Source organism: Pipistrellus hanaki (assembly GCF_964339955.1).
Source record: "Pipistrellus hanaki genome assembly, chromosome: 12".
Classification (NCBI taxonomy): domain Eukaryota; kingdom Metazoa; phylum Chordata; class Mammalia; order Chiroptera; family Vespertilionidae; genus Pipistrellus; species Pipistrellus hanaki.
In genome coordinates, this window is record NC_140514.1 from 21,202,837 (window position 1) to 21,220,807 (window position 17,971).

A 17,971-nucleotide genomic window follows, 5' to 3' on the forward strand; every position below is an offset into this window, starting at 1 on the left:
TCCCAGGTTCGATTCCGGTCAAGGGCATGTACACTGGTTGCAGGCACATCCCCGGTGGGGGATGTGCGGGAGGCAGCTGGTCGATGTTTCTCTCTCATCAATGTTTCTAGCTATCTCTCTCCCTTCCTCTCTGTAAGAAAATTAATAAAATATATATTTTTTTAAAAAAGAGTATTATACACTATGCCATGGAGCTTGGCCATTTAGGAAAGATAACAAGTCCTGTGTCATTGGACAATATGCTAAGATAGTATTTTAAGGCGATAACATCCTAATGGAATGCTTTTTTTAAAAAAAAAGCATTATTATCTGATGTCTGCTGGGGTCATTTCCTTTAAGGCCAAACCAAGGTATCCCCATTTGCTTATAGGAAAAAAACTTTTACATATGCTATGGTTTCTCCCAAGAATGCCCTGATTCCTTTGTCTTGCATGCTAAACTATAATTCATGTTTTTTTCCAAGTGGAATTTATTGGAGTGACAGTGGTTAATAAAATTAGATAGGTCTCAGGGCTACAATTCTAAAATTACATCATCTATATATTGTATTGTATATTCACCACCCCAATAATGTTTTTTAATGTAAAGAAAATATTATATCCATTGTCTGTCATTGTTGGTTTGGTTTTTTTTAGATAATGGACATCTTTCCATATCAGTACATATAGATATCAGTATAATATTTTAGGGAAAAAAAGGAAGTTTTATAAAAATCTATAAACAGACCTGTTTTGGATGCACCACCTACAGAATTCATTCTTAACTCCATCAGGAATGTTGACCTTGACCGTCAGTATCTTCAAATTTTCTCCACGGTTAATTGCCAGAATCTGAGTACACACATATATGGCAAAGACTATGATCCACAAACATATAAATGATCAAGTTAACCAGTCATCATTTATAAAACAAATCAGGTGGTTACCCAACCTAGAACAATATCAATTTTTTATTCATTTATTTACCAAAAATGTATTAAGAATAATAATTTATTTATATAGTTTATAAGATTTTAAAAAATAAAACACAAGTACAGATCCTACGACATTCACCAGAAAAGACTTTGGTTATCTAAAATCTAATTTCAGATTCAACTAATTGAAAATTAATGATCATAGAGACAGGATATACTTTTTATATTTTTGAAAAGAAATTGCTAAGATAAACAGAAATAGACAAATTCCTGGGTAAAATATTTAATTTCTATTAATTTGTACCATTTATTGAGTACTAAGTAACTGAATGGCCCATCCAAGTACTTTTAATATATTACCTCATATAATCTCCAAAACCACCAAACATACAGGCATTATCATCTTCATTTTATGTAATTTTCCAATACTAATTTGTCCCAAATCATAAGTAGTAAAGGAGAATTTAAACTCAGATCAGCCTGCTCATTATCTTAAATTAATACATTAAAAGAGCAATTGTTTTAAAACATATTAAAAACTTAAAAAAGAGTGAGCAAACCTCAAGTAAGCAAAAGAAAGAAAATAATAAAAACACAGGGGAAAGTAACAAAATAGAGAACAGAAAAACAATAGAAAGTATAAACAAAACCAAAACTTGATTCTTTATAACACCAACAAAATTGACCAACTTTTCACTAGACTAGGGCAATATAAGACCCAAGAAATCAATTGGTCTAGCTCTGCCAAGGCATTAGAGCTGAGTTAATTAAATATTTGACTCAATATTGCAGGACAATTTTTAAGTTGATAAATTTGTATGGCCTGTGAATGATGTTATAAATATCCAATGGCCCTTCACAGAAAAAAAGTTCCCCACCCCTGCACTAGACTGTCCAAGAAAAAAAAGAAGAAATATTCTAATTAGCAAAATCAGAAATGAAAGAAGGGCCATGACTGTGGATGATACAAAAACAAAAAGCATAAGAGAATACTACGAACAGCTGTATGCCAAATTAGATCACTTAAAGTGGACAAATTCTAAAAAGATTCAAACTGCCAAAACAGAATCAATAGAAGTAGAAAAGCTGAAACAATCAATAACAAGGGACTGAATTAGTAATTTTAAAATTTCCCACAAGGAAATGTCCAGACTCAGATGGCTTCATTGCTTAATGATACAAAATATTTAAAGAATTAATGCCAATTTTCTGCAAATTCTTCCAAATAAAATACAATAGAAAACTTCCCAAATCTTTCTATTTACTCCAAAACCAGACAAGTACATCACACACAAAAAACACAACAAGGAAAAAACACAGACCACATACCATTATATCTTATGAATATAAATGCAAACAACCTCAATAAAATGAGTAAACCAAATCTGAAAACATATCAAGAGGAATTGATTCCAAGAATACAAATTTGGTTTGACATACAAAAATCACTTAATATAATACATCAGACCAATGAAATAAAAAACAAAAGTACATGATCATCTTTACACTTGCAGGAAAAGTATTTGACAAAATCCAGCAATCATTCATGATAAAAATACTCAACAAGTAGGAACAGAAGGTATTTCATCAAGGTGGTAAAGGGCATATAACAGAAACCCGACAGATAACACCATACTAATCCTCTTGCCACTTCTATTCAACACTGTACTGCAAATTCCAGTCAAAGAAGTTAAACAAAAATTAATAAAGAAATAAAAAGCACCTCGATTGAAAAGACAAAAGTAAAACTACACTTGCAAAGAGTATGATTTTATATATTAAAAAATCCTAAAGAATCCACTAAGAAACTATTAGAATTAAGATTTCAGCAAGATTTCGGGACAATCAATTTACATACACTAGCAATAAGCATTCTGAAAATAGAAATTCTTTTTTAAAATTTTATTTACTGAGGCACCAAAAGGAATAAAATACTTAGGAACAATTTTAACAAAAGAAGTGCAAAACTTATACTCGGGAAGCTACAAAACGGTGTTAAAAGAAACTAAGGACCTAAATAAATGAAAAGACATCCCATGTTCATGGGTGAGAAGGTTTAATATTGCTAAAATGGCAATACTGTTTATATTGATTTACAGATTCAATGTAATTCCTATTGAGTCCCATCTAGGTTCTTTGCTGAAATTGACAAACTAATTTTAAGATTCATTTAGAAATTCAAGAGACCCAGAATAGCCAAATCAATCTTGAAAAAAAACAAAACAAAGTTGGAGGACTCCCACTTTCTAATTTCAAGACAGGTGTTACTGACATACTAGTTAGACCTACTGAATGGTACGGGATTAAGAGTCCAGAATCAAATCTATATCTAGGTCAACTTATCTTCAACAACGATGCCAAGACAATTCAATGGGAAAGATGCAGTCTTTTAAAAAAAATAATGCTGAGGCAACTGAATAAAGTTGTAACCCTTCCTCACACCATACACAAATATTAACTCAAATTTTATCGTAGACTTTAACATAAGAACTAAAGCTATAAAACTCTTAGAAGAAAATATAGTATCTTTAATTTGAATTTCACATGGAAAAGATCCAGAATTGAGCTTAAATCCAAGCATACGTGTCAGCAGAGTCTAATAAGAAAGGTCACGGGTCAGAAAGTCATGATACTTGAGGTGTTATATTGTCAGTTATGCCACTAATTCTTAGTGTCACTTATAACTTCTCTGGGCCTAGAATTCCCCATTTATGAAATGGAAAGGATATAACAATATTACAAGAATTTCAATGAAGAAAAAAGAAAATAGTTGACTTAAAATTATTTAATTCATTAGTAAGTAGGCAAATCCAAAGTATTATCATTATTACTACTACTACCAGCATGCATAAGGAGTTTCCTTATTTACCTGATGATGTTGGATGTTTCTTATGTTGCATGAAAAATTCTGGTAGAGATGAAACTTACCAACATCTTTCTCATTTACATTTTTTGAGGACACTTTTGCCAGAGATGACTGAATAGCAATATATCTATTTTGGCACCTGTTCAAATAAACAAATTTTAAAATAAACACATTATCTATAATAATAAAAGTGTAATATGCAAATAGGCCAAACAGCAGAATAACCATCCGTCCTACCATGCTATGACACCCACTGGCGCCAGGCCAGCCAAGGTTGGTGCAATTCATGGTCAGGGGCCCAGCCATCACCCCATGATTGCCCTGCAAAGAGAGGCCCAGCCCACCGGCTGGCAGGGTTTTCAATCCAGGGGCTCCACAATCGCCCCAAAGAGGGAAATCCAGGCCACTGGCCAGCAGGGTGATCAATTGGGGGGGGGAGGGGGGGGCGCTCCATAATTGCCCCAGCAGAGGCGCTGCAATAAGAGGGTGGAGCCTCCCTCTGTGGGGGCGATCCATCATGGAGCCTACAGCTTTGGGGCAATCGATTGTGGAGCCCTATGATCAATGGCCCCAAATAGGAAGGCCCAGGATACCTGGCCAATGGCAATGCAGTGGCTAGACGGGGCCTCCCCACGCAGGGCGATCCATCACAGGGCTCCCAGACTGTGAGAGGGTGCAGGCCAAGCTGAGAGGAAACACCCCACCTCCTGCACAAATTCCGTGCACCAAGCCTCTAGTTTAATATGTGTAGTAAGGAAACATGTTATATGGAATAGGTTAAAATAAATAAATAAATTAAGCTACTGCCCTGGCCAGTGTGGCTCAGCCAGTTGGAGTGTCATCCCATGCACCAAAGGATCACAGGTTCAATTCCTAGTGAGGATACATACCCAGGTTACGAGTTCCATTCCAGTAAGGGCACATACAAGAGGCAACCCATCAATGTTTCTCTCTCATTGATGTTTCTGTCTCTCTCCCTTTCTCTCCCTCTCTCTAAAATAAATACAAACATATCTTCAGATAAAGATTAAAAAAAAAAAAAAGTTAAGCCACTACCAAATATTTTTAAATGATACCCAATTATGAGTTATTGGCCCTTTAAAAGAGGACTCTTTGCCTATTCCTAAGTCCCACAGATCTATTTATGTATCAATACATTCCTTCCATAAAATATCTAAATGATTCAGATTCCATCTGCAGTTATATAAGAGATCAAAACTATCTACAATGAAACAGACTAATAACCCTGGTCAAAATATCATCCTTCTCTAACCACCAAGTAAGCCAGACAGAATCAATTAAAAGCTAAAGAGAAGAAAATGTGTCAGAAGAGTTCCCACTGGCAATGTTTTGAAACCACCAAGTTTTTGCAGTAATATCTATATATATAAAAGCGTAATATGTAAATCAATTGGACCATGGAATGACCCATCAGCTATAATGTACACTGACCACCAGGGGGCAGACACTCAACACAAGAAAGCCTGACCAGGACCTGTCAATCAACCTCTAGGTTCCTCCTCCAGAGCCCTTATCACCCCTGAAACCTGCAATAGTGGCAGCAGGGGGAGGGGCCAGCTGCTGGCAGCCAGAGAAGATTGGCCCAGATAGCAGGCTAGGCCTACAGGCCCTAACTGTGTACAAATTTCATGCTCTGGGCCTCTAGTTACCTATAAAAACACATTTTAAAAGCTGAACAATCCTCCTACTTCAACTCATTCCTGCTAGGATCACTGAGAAAATAGCAAAGTTCTCTCCTCTGAACTAACATGACCCTGACAAGCTACAATAGTCAACTGATTCATGTCTGCCTTTCCTCTTCTCTACACAGCTCACACAGCTGCATAATGTAGAGAGAAAGGGTGGAGAATGAGGGAACATCAAAATTAAGTTTTAAATTATTTTTTTTTAAGGGAAAAAAAGAAAGAACTCATGGATTCATACAACAATGTGGTGTCTGTGAGGTGGAGGAGGATAAAGGGAGGTAAATGGTGATAAAAAAAATAAAGGGAAAATATAAATAAATTAATTAAAGTAAGCAAAATAAAATCTAACTTTTAAAAAATTGTTCTTTAAAAAATAATTTAAGCCCTGGTCGGTTTGGCTCAGTGGATAGAGTCATGCAGTGGATAGAGTATTGGCCAGCAGACTGAAGGGTCCTGGGTTTAATTCCAGTCAAGGGCACATGCCCAGGTTGCAGGCTCGGTCCCCATGGGGCCAAGAAGAAGTCAGCCGATCAATAATTCTCATTACTGATGTTTCTATTTCTTTCCCCCTCTCCTTTCCTCTCTGAAATCAATAAAAATATATTTTTTAAAATAAAATAAAATAAAATAATTTAAGCCCTGGCTGACATGGCTCAGTCAGTTGGAACGTTGTTCGGTACACTAAAAGGTTGAGGGTTTGATAACCAGTCTTGGGGTTTGTGCAAGAGGCAGCCAATCAATGTTTCTCTCTCACATCAATTTTCTGTCTCTCTCTATCTCTCCCTTCCTCTCTCTAAAAAAGCAAAAATTAATTTTTAAAAATATCTTATTATAATGAGGCATAAAATACATAAGCCTGAGTAGGGTTTAGGTCAAAGGGTTTTAAAAATCTCATACAAACTGGGACTGTGATACCATGGATAAGCTGCTCTCCATCAGCAAAAATTCATTTTGAGATCAGTACTTTTAAGCCATACCTGACATGAAATAGTTTCATTAGCCTAATCACAGTAAACATTAGAAATGAAATGTCTTAAAATTATATTCCTATGGCATAATATGTTTAAAAGCAACGCCACCCACTCTAAATGAATATGAATCTCTCTCTAGCATAATAACCTAGTGGTTTGTAAACAGTGTTCCTCAAAGTCCTCCACTGAGGTGCTTCAATGTTAGGAAGATGAGCATTCAGTTTCAGGCTCCCTACTCAGAATTCAATTAAAACAACTCTACTTTTATCTGTTTTATATATTAGGGTTCTGTTGTTTGAACAGAGTTCTGCTACTTAAAAAAAAAAAAAAAAAGTCTGAAAATAAAGTTTGTTTTAAAACAAAATTTTTTTTTTTATTGATTTCAGAGAGGAAGTTAGGAGGAGAGATAGAAACTTCAATGATGGCAGAGAATCATTGATTGGCTGCCTCCTGCACACCCCACACTGGGGATTGAGCACTCAACCTGGACATGTGCCCTGATCAGGAATTGAGCTATGACCTACCTCCTGGTTCATAGGTCGATGATCAACCACTGAGCAACACTAGCCAGGTTGAAAAAGTTTTTAATGAACACTGGTCTTAGCACTAACCATGCATCCCTTAACAACATGAATCCACAAAGCAGAAAAACTCTGTGCAAGAATTACTCACAATTTTCTTATGAAGTCAAGTGTCTCTTTATCTTTAGCAATCATGTCTGCTAAAATATGCTGAACTCCTGTTTCTATGTCCTGGAGTGTCGAAAGCCCTTTAGACAAAAGAGAAAACAAAAGCAAGAACTACAGATTGTTTTTTTAATTGTTATTAAATCACAATAAATTTATTCTAGTAAAAAAGAACCTTAAATTGACAAATTTAACACACTGCGGACAGATCACAAGAATTCTCGCTTCACATTACACAGTATTTTACAAAGTATCATACTTTAAAAAAATATTAACTTGTAAGAACATATAATAAATAACTTCAAAATGCAATGGGTATTTAATTTAAAGCGTGCCTTTAACATTTATGTAAAACGCTTTTTGTATTCATTCAATAGAAATTTATCTGGCCGCTGGATACAGCTAGCAATAAAACTACTGATCCACAATGTGTTAAGATACAAAAGTACCATGGCAATGACTAGCTTCCCTCTCCAACAAAAACAAGTCTTCAAAAGCAATAACATAGGACCTTCATATACCATATAACCTAGTGGTGAAAAATGCAGCTCTGGCTCTGACCAGTTTGGCCCACTGGATAGAGTGTTGGCCTGCAGATTCAAGGATCCCAGGTTCGATTCCAATCAAGGGCATGTACCTTGGTTGCAGGCACATCCCCAGTGGGGGGGTGTGCAGAAGGCAGCTGATTGATATTTCTCTCTCATTGATGTTTCTAACTCTCTCTCCCTCTCCCTTCCTCTATGTCAGTGTTTCCCAAAGTGTGGTACGCGTACCCCCAGGGGTACGGGAAGACAGAAGAGTTTGGTGGGGGTACGCATTGCACCGGAGTTTGGTGGGGATATGCACTGCACTGTGCTTAGCTGCACCTAATACATCCTTTTTTTTTTTTTTAATGAGGGATACTCAGCGTTACGAAAATTATAGAAGGAGTACACATATGTCAAAAGTTTGGGAAACACTGCCTATGTAAAAAATCAATAAAATATATTTTAGAAAAAGAAAGAAAAATGCAGCTCTGGAGCCAGCTGCCTGGTCTAATCTTCATTCCAGACACCATTTACCAAATGTGTGTCTGGGCAAGTTACTTGACCTTTCTGTGCCTCAGTTTCCTATACAAGAGGACTAGTAATAGTACCTACTTCATGAAGTACTAGTATTTACAAAGATTAAGCATGTTACAGAAAAACACGTTAGTAGTACTATAACTGTGCTGGGCCCTGAATAATTCCCATCATCAGAAGTATCACCAAGTATCCATCATCATATATAGTTTAGAAGCATCACCATATGTGACAATCAAGAGAGATATAGTTATCAAACCTACCCAGTAGGAACTCAATACGAGTGTAAACTAAGGAAACCTTGTAGCACAGGAGATAAAAAAATAAAATAAAAAAATAAAAATAGGAGGAAAGGAAATCAACCATAAGAGAAAAATTGAAATAAACAATAAACCTTTATGCATCTCACACTTTGAAAGCTTTGGCATTCAATTTTAGTGAGACATATTATGATTGGCCATAGACAGTCTCCACTGTGACCAATCTTAATACATGGTTATACAGTCTCAGATACTATTATTAAATACTGCAACTCTTTAAAAATTCAACTAAAACTACACATTTAAAAAAAATAAACTTGGCCGAAACCGGTTTGGCTCAGGGGTAGAGTGTCGGTCAGTGGACTGAAAGGTCCCAGATTCGATTCCGGTCAAGGGCATGTACCTTGGTTGCGGGCACAACCCCGGTAGGCGGTGTGTAAGAGGCAGCTGGTCGATGTTCCTCTCTCATCGACGTTTCTAGCTCTCTATCTCTCTCCCTTCCTCTCTGTAAGAAAAAATCAATAAAATATATTTTAAAAAATAAAAAATAAAGTAAACTTGAATTTTACTCATTTCAACCCATCTCTATACTCAAATAATATTAACTTGCTTCTTCTTGTGATTATTATCCTTTTCAAAACAGATATTGAGATGTGTTATTTGTATATGAACAGATACATATTTTTACAGACACACATAATCAATTTATTAAGTTGCAAACTCATTTGCTGAGTTTTTTTTAAAAAAAAAACAACTGAGATCATGGTATGCTGTGATTCTCTAGTTTTATACATACTATAGATTCTGTTATCAGATACTGCCCCCTACAGATACTTATATCGCCTAGCATAAAATATCAACAGGGGCCAAGATAAACTAGAATGATTGTCGGAATCACCAGAACATCACTCTCCCCATTAAATCCTGTCAGCACTCGTGAAAAGGCCACTTATTTAATAAACTTTGATCTAAGGCCCTCATTTTGACAATGAAATCAACACATCCTGAAAATGTCAGTTGTCACTTTCCTTGGGTTTTTCTTAGAAATAGCTCTGCCTTACTCCATTCCTCTCTCTCTCTCTCATGCACACGTACACACAAAAAGACAGATACATTTCAAAAAAAGACAAACACTTTACTCCTGGAGACCACAAATATAAGAGGAGGACTTCACTTTATTCTTCATGCATGATGAAACCTGTTGAAATTCTTTCCAGAGACTAGATATGACTTTATAATTAAATAAATTTTTAGAAATAGGACAAAGTTTTAAAAGACAACATAGGAGAATCTTTATAATGTGAAGAATCCTTATTATCTTATAACCTTAGGATGTAAAGGGATTTTTTTTAAAGAAAAAAGCAATTACTATATCTTAAAAGATCAACAAATTGAAAAAATTAATATATTAACAATAATAAAACTAAAATTTAAGTTTTATTTAAATTTAAATAATTTATTTAAATTTAAATTTATTTCAATTTATTTAAATAAATATTTATTTAATATTTAAATATTAAATTAACATTTAATATTTAATATTAAATATTAAATAAATAAAATTTAAATATTAAATAAATATTTGATTTTATTAAATATTTAATAATAAGGCGCCAGGCCTCTGGGCAGTGTGTGAAGGCAGAAAAGTGGCTCCAGGCCAAAGCTAAGACAGAAAGGCGGCTCCAGCAGGAACCAAGCTGGTGCTGGCTATCAGGGGAAGGAAAGCCCATTCGTATACAAATCTTCATGTATAAGGCCTCTAGTCTATAATATTTTCAATAATAAAGATAAATTAAAAAAAATAAAAGTACAGCCCTAACCGGTTTGGCTCCGTGGATATAGCATCAGCATTCGGACTTAAGGGTCCCAGGTTTGATTCCGGCCAAGGGTATGTACCTTTGTTGTGGGCACATCCCCAGTAGCAAGTGTGCAGGAAGCAGCTGATCGATGTTTCTAACTCTCTATCCCTCTCTCTTCCTCTCTGTAAAAATAAATCAATAAAATATATATATTTTTAAAATACATACAAAAAAAAAGAATATCTTAAAATGATTGTAAATTAATAAGAAAAAGAGAAACAGCCCTACCCAAGTGGCTTAGTTGGCTGGAGCAAAGGTTGAGTTGGATTCCCTTTCAGGACACAAACCTAGTTTGCAGGTTCAATCTCTAGTGGGGGTGCATACAGGAGGCAACCAATATATATTTCTCTTTTAGGTGATGCTTCTTTCTCTATTTCTCTCTTCCTCTTCCTCCCTCTCTCTCTCTCTCTCTCTCTCTATCTCTCTCTATCTCTCTTTCTCTCTCTGTCCCACTTCCTCTCTCTCTAAATTAAAAATCAAACATAAAATGTTTTAAAGAAAAAAGAAAAACATAATTAAAAATTGGACAAAAGTCTAGAACAGATACTTCATCAAAAAAGAAAAGCTAAGCAAGAAGAGTATTGGGATTTATTTGGTAAGAATTCCTTACTCTTTATATGCTATGTTTTTTGCACAGTCATTATTACTTAATTAAACAAACTTTTTAATATACGTTTTCAATTTTATAAAGAAACAGGGCTGATCTCTTTAAGTAAAACAGGTACCTTTTACACTGGGTCGAATGTAAGACAGCAGATTGAGCATCCCTGGATTCTCAAGCAGTGTCCTGGCTGCTTCCTCTAATCCCAACTGCCTTGCTCTCTGGGCTTTGGTGCCTTTGCTCCCAGTTTTATATGGAGCTGACTAGAAAGAAAAATTCAGAAAACATACCACATCATTCAGTTTTAAAAAGCGAGTTAAAACTAGAACACGAAATTAGAGGACATGGTGAGAATGCTAAAGACATCCTATGTCAACCCTTTCATCTTCCTTCAGAGACTAATATTAATTAGATAACACTGGCTATATGAAGACAATTGTTCTTTATCTGACTCTTTACACTTTTATGTATGCTTAAAATTAGTTTGTTTAGATTTACTCATCTTAAAAACTCAGTACCTGAACTGTAAAAACTGTAAGGTCCTCTCCTCAACTCCAGCAAGCTCCTCTAAAAGCTGTCAACATTCAATGCTTCTACTTCTTAACCCAGTCACTCCTCAACCCGCCATCACCACTTCTCTTTCCATACTATATGCTCAAAGTGATATCAGAAAGATCCATAAGGATCCCCTAATTACCAAATATACCTTTTCCCTCCATATCTTGCCAAACCTCTTCGCTACACTTAACCAGTTAACTGCCCCGATATTTTGAATTTAATTAAAAAGCTCTGCCGCTTGCACAAAAATGGTTAATTATTTTACCTCCTTCTAAAACTGTTTTCCCTAGTCTTCCACAGGATCATCATCTGATTCCCCTCATACTTCACTATTCTTTCCATGTCTCCTTCTTAAGCTCTCCCTTCCGCCACCCACGCCTGAGGGGTCCACCCTGACCTGCCTTCCTCACCAAGTCCCCTTGAGTGAAATCTTCTATTCTCATGGTTTCAAATACCAAATACATGCTGAAGACACTTACAACTAGGCCTTCATCTCAGGATTCTCCTTAAGCTTCACACTACCATAACCTCATCTCCTTTTCCCTATTTGAATGAGAATTCCTTAAAGCCAAGCACTATGTATTCTTCATCTTTGTAAACCCAAGTACCTAGCACAAATATGCATCTGATAGTTATTTAACAAAGAATAGATCTTTTGTTGAATTAAGTAATGATGAGTGATGACTTTAGCTTTTTATATAGACCTAAATCATAACATAATCAGGTTTTCATTAAAAGATAAAAAGGACTCCTTACCACGTGTTCTAGTTCTTCAAAAGTTTTACAGTTTAACAAAGCTCTTAACAAGCATTCAGACATCTTTCCCTCCTTCTTAATTTTCTGGATTGTACCACGAACCTTCTTAGCAACAGCCCTGAAAATAAAAACTTTTGTAATATACAATAGGTTAAAACTTTCTCTTTGAAGCTATCTCCAACTTACAGAAATGTTGCAGGTAAAGTCCCGCCCCTCTCTGAACCATTTGAGAATAAGTTGCCATCACATTCAAGTAGTTTATGTGCATTTTCTAGAACAAGAATCTCCTCCTACATACTACAACCATCAAAATCCATTAATTACTATGGATGTTACTTAGACACCAACTTATGGGTGAAAAGTGTACTCTTTGCTATTGGGTATCACTGCTCAAGACGAGTACACCTGACACTCATAATTGATTTCTAAATACCATTTTCCACTACAAAGAACTGGAATTTCATAGAGAAGCTGATCCCAGAAATCAATGTACAGGGATCAATGCACAGGTGGGAAGGGGCGCCCAAGGGCAAAGCACTGTTGTCCTACCACTTTATAATTTTTCACTGTGAATATACAATCCTACTATTATTTTCATCCCATTTCATTACCTGTTCCTATTTATACGATCTGCCTAATAATGCTATTGCTAAAATAATGCACAAAAGGCAGGGAGATAATACAAATTAATAAAAATGATTTAAAAATTAAATTAAATCTAATTATGGAAAAGAAAAAAAAAGGCAGAAATTTCAAATTAAAGATGAAGTATATGCAGTCCTTAGATTACATTCTATATGCTTTTTACAGTCCTGGTAGCCTGGGTACTGGAGCCTAACAGAGTCATTTTGACAATAGACCAATGTCCTGTTAACCATCATAGAAGGAAAAGAGGCATATTTGGAGAAAATACAGAAAGCTTTTCTTTAATCATATTCTTTAATTTACTTTTTAATAGTGACTCCCTCAGTTGGCTAAGTGACTTTTGCCTCTCAAGTAATCAGGATCAAGCTTATTAATGAGCTTTATTCAATAATGTACAATAACTCTCCACATACTAACATTCTAATTCTCCTGGCATTAAAAACTTCAACAAAAGAGGTGGAAAGGTTAGTGAGTTGCAAGTTCTCCCAAAATCATAGGAAGCTTATTGGACATGTTGTAAAAATAACCCTGAATACTTTTAGAATGGCTTAATGGTAATATATCAAATTTTAATCAAATTCTTTTTGTAGACTTGAAGAACATATGCTAACAACATGGCATCTGGCATGTAGAATACATGAAATAAATGCATGAATGATGAAAAGCGTTTTCATAAACTACTGAATAATACAAAGTCTTACAGTCTTTATAGTTTCTACATGTGTATTCTTGAGTTATTACAATAAGTCCAGACATAATATTTTTAAAGAGTACTTTCCATTCTATAACTGTGCAAAACTTAAAATCCCAATATAAAATTACCATCCCCTCTAAAAAAATAGAAAAAGAAAATATACATTATTTCCTACCAAACTCTATACTGCCAAAGAACTTTCCACTAAGGGTCTTTATAGTATTAAGAGGGCAGTTTTGTGCAAGCTGTTGAAGATTTAGACAAAATTTTATTTTCCTGAGTTTCCTGCTGGCAGTCCTAACTTTGCCATTATGCAGTACACAATCATTTCTATGAAAGATGACAGTCAAATCCTTAGGCACACACTTTCATTGAAAACCACCTTTTTGATACATGCCCAACCAAGCTATGCGTAAACACACCAGCAGAGGGCCTCTGTACAGCCCTAAGTAAGTAAACTAGAACTGACTTACTCCGTCAGAATAGGACTACAACCAGATAATAATGATGATGCAAAACAAAACACTGAAACTGTTGAAATATATTGTCATTCACTTCCTCACCATTTCTCCGCATTGGCTCGCATGCCCTCTTTCCCCTCACACTAGGCTTATCTCTTCCCAGGTTTCTTACCTTAACTCCTCTAGTGTTTGTTGAACTTCTCTCAAGTAATCAGCATCAAGGTTATTAATGAGCTCTTTTCGATAACGTACAATGAAGGGAATTGTATTATCATCATTAAAGAGACGAATGATGTTGCCACAAACCCAAGGTTCAATATTAGTTCTCTCAGATAAAACCTGTAAATTAAGTACTTATATTTAGTGATTTAGAATCCTAAAAATTAAAAACCTATATTATAATATGTAATTTAAAACACAGCATCAAATAATGTTCTCCAATCGCTTAGAAATTACTTGCTATGATTTAAAATATTTTCATTTAAAAAAATATATATATATACATAGTATATAATTTGACAATCATAAAATAGTCATTTCACCAATTTAATAGATTGCAATTGAAACAGTCTGTATCATTTATATTCTACAGGGCTCATTGAGATATGCACCTTCTTTTCTCTCAGATTGGTCACAAAGATCAAAGAGTTGGTTATTCACTGTACTGGCATAAGTGACAAGAAAAGGAACTTTGAGTCACTCCTAGTGAGAAAGTACAATGGTATAACCTCTCAGAGAAGAGCAATTTGAAAACATCTATCAATATTTATAATACATAAATGCTTTAATGCATTAATCCCACTCCTAGGAATTTATCCTGATATATTTATTCCTCTTGAAAAAGACATTTATAGCGATTTTGGGGGAAGAATTGTTTCCAGCAGAGTAAAAGTTTGACAAAACCTAATTTTGCAATGGGGAACCGGTAAGTAAATTATGATATGTCCACAGAGTAGATGCCATACAACTACTCCTATATGGACTGAGTGGAAACATGGCTTACTTTCAGGAATGGTAACTGGTTGGATGAGAGCTAGGATAGAAATATCATACACATATAGCACTCCAAATTCAACGTAATTAGGCTTTAAAAACACACACAAGTCTACATGTAAAAAAGTTTCAGCACAATGTACATGTAAAGCAGCAGTTTAGAGAAGTCAGCCTGGAGAAGAAAAAGAATGAAATGCAATTTCAGTAACTCTTCTCAAAACCTAGGCAGATTTGTTCAAAGTAAAATATGAAAGGCCTTAAGTTTTTTTGTTTTGTTTTTTTAATATATTTTATTGATTTTTTACAGAGAGGAAGGGGGAGAGATAGAGAGCTAGAATGTCGATGAGAGAGAAACATCAACCAGCTGCCTCTTGCACACCCCCTACTGGGGATGTGCCCGCAACCAATGTACATGCCCTTGACCGGAATTGAACTTGGGACTTTTCAGTCCACAGATCGATGCTCTACCACTTAACCAAACCGGTTTCGGCAAGTTTTATTAGTATTTTAATCTTGATGCACAAGATTTTCAATAAATAAATAAATAAATAAAAGAACAGAAAAATCATTAAAGAAGTATCATAATCAACTAGCTAATAAAATCAAGTCAATATATAAAATAGACTGATTTTCAAAACTGGAGATGAAATAAATGACTAAACTCCAGAGACTATTAAGACTAATTGTATCTTGGTCCAACCGTCAAGAAGATCAAGATCTGGGCTAGAACTCTGAACCAAGATATTTTTCCTCTGGAGAAAAATGATTTGGACATGTAGAACCTTGAAGCTGAGGATGACAGGGCAAAGAAAACCATGAAGAGAGAATTTCAGTGTACTTTCCTGTTATACAGGTCAATAAATAAAACTTATCTATTATTATGGTACAGGTCAATAAATCTCCTTTATTGCTTAAGCTAGTCCAACTGGGGTGTTCTCTTACTGTAACCAAAAGACCTCTAATCAATGTCCTCAGTGTCACAGTGTGTTCTCTATCGCAGCCATCTAATCCGTCACCAAAGAAGCAAACTAAACTTCTGAAATGCCTCTTCCTTCCCCTGGAACTCCCTTTTTGCAAGTACATTTTGTCTGAGCCAAAGATAAGGTTTTTATGTTCTTTAGACGTTCCATCCAACCTCTCTGCATTACTAGTGATTATATTTCTAAAACAAAGATATAGTAAGTCCTTTATTTTTAATTTTTCTTCTTCTGATCATAGCATCCAATGACTCTTATCTATTGTATCTTCTGGTAAAAGTCCAACCACTACAGCATAGTTTTAAAATTCCTTTCCAAAGCTTGGCCCCAAACTTCACTGTCCTCAAGGAGTTAGCCATTTAGAGGTGAAGATAAAACGTTAATGCAACCCTGGCTGGTGTGGCTCAGTTGCTTGAGCATAGTCCCATGCGCTGAAAGATCGCCAATTCAATTCCCAGTCAGGGCAAATACACTAGCTGTGGGTTTACATGTATTAAGAGGATGTATGCTGCCTGGCTGGCATGGCTCAGTTGACCTAGGAACCAGAAGGTCAGAGCACATGCCTGGGTTGTTTGTCCAGTTACACTAACAGAAGACAGACAGACAGACAGTCAGGATAGTAGTTAAACTACAGTGTGATTTGTACTCTGACAGAAGCATATATTGTTTTAAGACAGTGATTGGCAAACTCATTAGTCAACAGAGCCAAATATCAACAGTACGACAATTGAAATTTCTTTTGAGAGCCAAATTTTTTAAACTTAAACTTCTTCTAACGCCACTTCTTCAAAATAGACTTGCCCAGGCCATGGTATTCTATGAAAGAGCCACACTCAAGGGGCCAAAGAGCCGCATGTGACTCGCAAGCCACAGTTTGCCAACCATGGGACTACATTGGTTCACAATGTGTGATCCCCAAAGTAGAAGCACATGCATCACCTGGGAACTTCTTAGAAATGCAAATTATTGAGCCCCACTCCAGATCGACTGATTCAGAAACTCTGGGTTGGGGCCCAGCAATCTGTATTTTAGAAAAAAAACAAGGCTAACAACAAAGAAATGTTTTAAGAGTTAAAAGTAGAAAACAAGCCTTAAGGATGGATAGGAGCAAGGCAGAGAACTACTGTAGTTTCTTACTTTTAAACCATTCACACTTTTTTTTTACTTTAATAATAATTTGTATAGTTAACTGGTAGATAAGAATGAGAGTCAAGTAAAAAAGAAGGTAGTCTTGAGATTTTTTTCCCCTGTAAGATTTAAATTAAGAGGTACTTTTCTGTAACCTATATTGTTACAGAAAACGGGAGAACAAAGCAACACTTAGAGAGGTGGAATTACATTTATTATTACACGTGGGCCCAGAGGGAAATGTCTCTCAAATTCTGGACCCAAAAATGGAGGAACTTTTCCTATTATGTTTTCACCTTCTTTGTCTCCCAAATATGGGGTGTTTCTGGCCCCCTTTGCAACTTCTTAAAGAGCCCCAATGTGCTGGGGCCTTGAGACCTCAACCAAAGGACTGGCCTGGTGCCAGCACTGATAACTTCGTCCTGGGAAGGTTTAATGGCCTCTCTGAAGTGGGAGTAGTCTTATTTTCATTATTATTATAGTTAAGCAAGCAAGCATTTACAGAAGCCAAATAGCATCACTCTCACTCTTCTCAGTCGCCATTTCCCCAACACCTGCTTCTGTTCTCAATTTTGAAAGCAGGAATGCAGTGCTATGGTGGAATTATTTTCTCTCCCACAAAATTGGGGAATTTCTCCTGTTTATGGGAGAATAAAAAGGCATAGAAAAAGAAATCCACACATACCACAAGAATTGTCTGTAAAAGTTAATTCAAGGTTAGACAAAGATGACTACATCTGGTTACATTTTTTTAAACCCCAAAATGTAAATCACACCTAAAGTTTCCCAGACTGAGTAGTATTAGGATCCAGCAGAGGTCCTGGCTCTAGAGCAGC

General features: G+C 35.6%; 1 protein-coding gene across 4 annotated transcripts in view; it reads right to left on the reverse strand.

The window, feature by feature from the left end:
* SRBD1 (S1 RNA binding domain 1) overlaps positions 1-17,971 on the reverse strand; it is a 145,059-nt gene that overhangs the window by 118,925 nt on the left and 8,163 nt on the right. For all 4 annotated transcript variants that reach the window (XM_084900996.1, XM_084900993.1, XM_084900994.1 and 1 more), the window contains exons 5-10: positions 14,210-14,376; positions 12,238-12,355; positions 11,048-11,186; positions 7,129-7,225; positions 3,783-3,918; positions 727-830 (exon numbers count right to left, since the gene is read on the reverse strand). In XM_084900996.1, the coding sequence (XP_084757122.1) occupies positions 727-830; positions 3,783-3,918; positions 7,129-7,225; positions 11,048-11,186; positions 12,238-12,355; positions 14,210-14,376 (761 nt within the window). The remainder of the gene's footprint in view (positions 1-726; positions 831-3,782; positions 3,919-7,128; positions 7,226-11,047; positions 11,187-12,237; positions 12,356-14,209; positions 14,377-17,971) is intronic.